This window comes from Brassica napus, unplaced genomic scaffold, assembly GCF_020379485.1.
Source record: "Brassica napus cultivar Da-Ae unplaced genomic scaffold, Da-Ae ScsIHWf_1370;HRSCAF=1946, whole genome shotgun sequence".
Lineage (NCBI taxonomy): Eukaryota > Viridiplantae > Streptophyta > Magnoliopsida > Brassicales > Brassicaceae > Brassica > Brassica napus.
In genome coordinates, this window is record NW_026014788.1 from 156,481 (window position 1) to 161,893 (window position 5,413).

At 39.1% G+C, this 5,413-nt stretch overlaps 1 protein-coding gene across 1 annotated transcript; it reads right to left on the minus strand.

The window, feature by feature from the left end:
- Positions 1-367: 367 nt before the first annotated feature.
- Positions 368-4,433, minus strand: LOC125597079. Its single transcript, XM_048771958.1, has 2 exons — positions 1,317-4,433; positions 368-1,217 (listed from the first exon to the last, which is right to left on the minus strand). The coding sequence occupies exons 1-2, from the start codon at positions 2,688-2,690 to the stop codon at positions 1,137-1,139; spliced, it is 1,455 nt and encodes a 484-aa protein (XP_048627915.1). The 5' UTR covers positions 2,691-4,433; the 3' UTR covers positions 368-1,136.
- Between the last annotated feature and the right edge of the window lie 980 nt (positions 4,434-5,413).

Consider the following 5,413-nt stretch of genomic DNA (forward strand, 5'->3'; position numbering starts at 1 on the left):
GATAAGACCAGAAGCCTGAGCTTATGTGAATCCACACAAAGACAGAGACCTACACTTGTATCCTAGAATGAATCCACAAACTAAGGAGACAAGCAAACGGACAAGAAATCTAAAGGAATCCACCTAAAGACTAATTGAACAAAACAAAGACAAACTTTGTAAACTGAATAATACTTTATTAATTTCGTGCAAGGGTGCTTTACAAATGAGACTTAGCTCAGTTTAAATAGAAAAGAACACAAATGCCTAAAGGAATAACTTGGAAAGAAATAATAAGTGAAAAACTAGCCGTTGGACTAAGTTGGTGCAGAATCTGTCCATGTATGGAAGTTTTCTTCTCTCCTTGTATCTTGTGAGTTTGGGCAGAAAGAAATGCATCCTTGGGATCGCCTTTGATGTCTGGATAGTCTCTAAGTCGTGCCTGAAGAGAAGGGGAAAGAGCCGTTGGTCTTCAATAACTCCAAGTGTGAATGCATCCATGTAAGGTAAGTTGACAAATAAGGGATTCATCTTGATCATGTGGCTGCTGGTGCATGGTAGAAACTCTCCCACTGCTCTTAGATGTAATGAATAATCTCCTGGTTTCCACACGTGAGTTTGAGTTGCACACTCCTTAAGCAAAGAATTACTTTCCTTAATTAGAACCAATTCGGATGTAGTGTAGATAGTCTGACTTGTAACTGGCATATCTCCTAAACCATTACTCTTTTTGGTATGAAACCAATTCGCTGCGTGCTCTGGTTGAGTTGAGAATCTATAGAAACTGGTTTCACGGTTAAATTCCTTATGGTTGCAAAGATATCCTTCTTTGAGTGCACCTATGTCGCTGCTGGCTCCAATGTAGCTTGTATGGTTGATCTCATGAGTTGGTGGTCCAGCTACTGACTTTAGGTCCTCATCATTCCCTCCCTCTTCAAAAGGTTTTGTCCTCAAAACCAATTTACCTGCACCAAGATAGAGCAAGTTAGGTTTCATTCTAATTTGGGAGGCTAGGGTCTTACCCTGGTATATGCACGGTTTTGTGATGCATTGTCCAACTGGTGGTTCTTCTTTGATCAGTAGGGAAGCTATGCCCCCTTTCCATGGTCGGTCTATGATTTCCCTTGGAAGGATCGTGGTCTCCTTTTCGAAATCTCCTATTTCACAATTGGTTTCTCCATTGACCACTGCTTGGGTGTAAGGTTGTGAGTTTGGTTCTGGATGCTTCTCCATTGTACCTATATCTGAATCATCACTTATGGGCAAGAGCAAGTGTTTCATACTTGAAGTGGACGATTCAAAAAATAATATTGAGTAAGATTTAGAGCTTCACTTACCTGGTTATCTTGCATTGATTCAGCTTTGGTATTTACTACCTCTAAAGCATGATCAGCTGGTGTAGAGGTCTCTAGGGTAGATTGCTCATTATTCTCTTGTTGTTTAGCTTCTGTACGTGTCTCCTCATTACCTAGACCTTCATCAACATTCTGGACAGAGTGCAAGTGCATCATACCAGTGTTTTGATAAGTAAGATTATTCACTTTAAGTTCAGAAATCACCTTATCAAGTGTTGGACTTGATTGCGCAGCAAGGTTGGGTTCTTGTTCCTTGATTTCTATGTTAGTACCTGAAATACTTTCAACCTTTTGGGCGCTAGACAAGTGTGTTAAGACAGTCATGGAATTACTAGAAACAGAAGTAGATCTAGCTTTAATCAAGTTGATAAGATCATCAATATGTTTATCCATTCTAGAAAAGGAATCATCAATTCTAGTATCGGAATCACTTACCTCCAAGTTTGTTTCTTTTGCTTCAGATAGTACTGACTTCACAACTCGTTTTGTGGGACACTCCTTTGCTAGATGGCCCTTGCCTTGACACCTATAACAAATAACCTCAGATGGTTTTAAAGAGTTAGAGTGCTCACCTTGGTTTCGTTTGACTTGAGGTGGATGCACTGGCCTTGAACTTTGTCTTTGGGAAACAACTTCTCTCTGAACTGTGGGTTGCAAGACTTGGTGCTTTATTAATCTCCTTGTGGACACCTTCTGAATGTATTTTGCCTTCTTCACAAACTCACTATACATGAGCATCTTAACCTCTTTCCAAGTAAAAGCCGGATCATTGAAATAGATCCTATCAGCATCTAGCTGACTCCACCAATTGTATGCCTCTCCGGTTAAGGTATCCTTCGCATAAGTTAGCTTTAGCTTCTCTGGAATTCTCCAAGCTATAAACCATTGCTCCATGTCGTCCTCCCACCTTAGATATGCACTTGGTCCTTGCTTATGACCAGAAAAATGTATAGATGGTGCAGCCAAGCGATTCTGATAAAACTGATCTCCATTGTAGTTCCATGGCTTGCTGTGAGCATGTCTTGATAGACTCCCATGATAAGATCTTGATGGTGCAGCCACGGTGGTCTTTTCTCTTCTAGGACACGCTTGAGAATAATATTTCCCTTCAGAACTATCCTCATAGATGAGTTGGGATTTGGGACCATAGCAAGTTGAATACCGGTCCATTGATTCTGGTTCCACCTCTGGGTATTCTTGTTCATCGTTTGGGACATACTCTGGAACAGAGTCTGCGCACCAATGACCTTCAGTGTGGTCATCTCCATCGTCCCAACAATCCTGGTCAGCTTCTTCTCCCCAATCTACCTCAGACGTGTTGTATTCTTCAGCCTCTTCTTCTGAGTAATCCTCCATTGGCGTCTTCTCTATCTTTTCTCAGAGTTTGCCTTGCACAAACAGAAGAAAAAGGAATTAAGTCGTGGCTTAGCAAAAGAAAGGAAAGAAGAATAAGAAAGAACAAAGAAAAATGGAAACTTAGTATCTCCTTGTTTTTATTTTATTTATTTATTTTTTTTTTTGGAAAATTAAAACAAATGAAAAAGAATTCACTTTTTTTTTAATGGAAACACGAAATATATAAACTAAGACAATGAAATTAACTTTTTATTCTGGTTTTATAATTTTTAGAATTTAAAAGAAGCAAGAAACAAAATTGACCTTTTTTTTTTATAGTAAGTGAATAAACCGAAATGGAAACTAAGGAAACAACTAATGCAAACACGATTTCTTTTGGCTTTTCAAATTTATATGAATCAAAGAAAGTAAATGGTCATCTTTGTCGTGCCTCCCTGGTTTTAACACCAAGAACAAGCAAATGCAAAAATGGACAGAAATTGCAAACAATTTTTATGGTTTTTTTTTTATATGATTTTATAAATGAAACAAATGCAAAAGAGATGAAACAAATAAACAAATGCAAATGAATAGAGACAAGGATAGATATAACCTGATAGATAGGAGCTTTTGAAGCTCTGATACCAAAAATGATACAAGCCTAAGCTAACAAAGGCTAGATCACAAGGCAACAAGAGTTGTCAAGCTTGAATGGGTCGATTGTCGCCACAAAGGGTTGCGGAAATATCCCTTTGATAAGACCAGAAGCCTGCGCCTATGTGAATCCACACAAAGACAGAGACCTACACTTGTATCCTAGAATGAATCCACAAACTAAGGAGACAAGCAAACGGACAAGAAATCTAAAGGAATCCACCTAAAGACTAATTGAACAAAACAAAGACAAACTTTGTAAACTGAATAATACTTTATTAATTTCGTGCAAGGGTGCTTTACAAATGAGACTTAGCTCAGTTTAAATAGAAAAGAACACAAATGCCTAAAGGAATAACTTGGAAAGAAATAATAAGTGAAAAACTAGCCGTTGGACTAAGTTGGTGCAGAATCTGTCCATGTATGGAAGTTTTCTTCTCTCCTTGTATCTTGTGAGTTTGGGAAGAAAGAAATGCATCCTTGGGATCTCCTTTGATGTCTGGATAGTCTCTAAGTCGTGCCTGAACAGAAGGGGAAAGAGCCGTTGGTCTTCAATAACTCCAAGTGTGAATGCATCCATGTAAGGTAAGTTGACAAATAAGGGATTCATCTTGATCATGTGGCTGCTGGTGCATGGTAGAAACTCTCCCACTGCTCTTAGATGTAATGAATAATCTCCTGGTTTCCACACGTGAGTTTGAGTTGCACACTCCTTAAGCAAAGAATTACTTTCCTTAATTAGAACCAATTCGGATGTAGTGTAGATAGTCTGACTTGTAACTGGCATATCTCCTAAACCATTACTCTTTTTGGTATGAAACCAATTCGCTGCGTGCTCTGGTTGAGTTGAGAATCTATAGAAACTGGTTTCACGGTTAAATTCCTTATGGTTGCAAAGATATCCTTCTTTGAGTGCACCTATGTCGCTGCTGGCTCCAATGTAGCTTGTATGGTTGATCTCATGAGTTGGTGGTCCAGCTACTGACTTTAGGTCCTCATCAAGAAGTTATCCCACTTTCTAATCAGGTGATTCCTGTTTCCCAGTTTGGGAATAGGACAGCTTCTTCGTCGTTCCAATCAAACCAGGATGAATCACTTTGTAAGAAGCTTGATTTGGATACATAAAGGGTTGGAGAAACACCAGGAAGTTGAATAAATCTAATAGGAGTTGGGATGAAGAAGTTATCCCACTTTCTAATCAGGTGATTCCAGTTTCCCAGTTTGGAAATAGGACAGCTTCTTGGTCGTTCCAATCAAACCAGGATGAATCACTTTGTAAGAAGCTTGATTTGGATACATAAAATGGTGGGGAAACACCAGGAAGTTGAATAAATCTCATAGGAGTTGGGATGAAGAAGTTATCCCACTTTCTAATCAGGTGATTCCAGTTTCCCAGTTTGGGAATAGAACAGCTTCTTCGTCGTTCCAATCAAACCAGGATGAATCACTTTGTAAGAAGCTTGATTTGGATACATAAAGTGTTGGAGAAACACCAGGAAGTTGAATAAATCTCATAGGAGTTGGGTTGAAGAAGTTATCCCACTTTCTAATCAGGTGATTCCAGTTTCCCAGTTTGGGAATAGGACAGCTTCTTCGTCGTTCCAATCAAACCAGGATGAATCACTTTGTAAGAAGCTTGATTTGGATACATAAATGGTGGGGAAACACCAGGAAGTTGAATAAATCTCATAGGAGTTGGGATGAAGAAGTTATCCCACTTTCAAATCAGGTGATTCCAGTTTCCCAGTTTGGGAATAGACAGCTTCTTCGTCGTTCCAATCAAACCAGGATGAATCACTTTGTAAGAAGCTTGATTTGGATACATAAAGGGTTGGGGAAACACCAGGAAGTTGAATAAATCTCATAGGAGTTGGGATGAAGAAGTTATCCCACTTTCCAATCAGGTGATTCCAGTTTCCCAGTTTGGGAATATGACAGCTTCTTCGTCGTTCCAATCAAACCAGGATGAATCACTTTGTAAGAAGCTTGATTTGGATACATAAAGTGTTGGAGAAACACCAGGAAGTTGAATAAATCTCATAGGAGTTGGGATGAAGAAGTTATCCCACTTTCTAATCAGGTGATTCCAG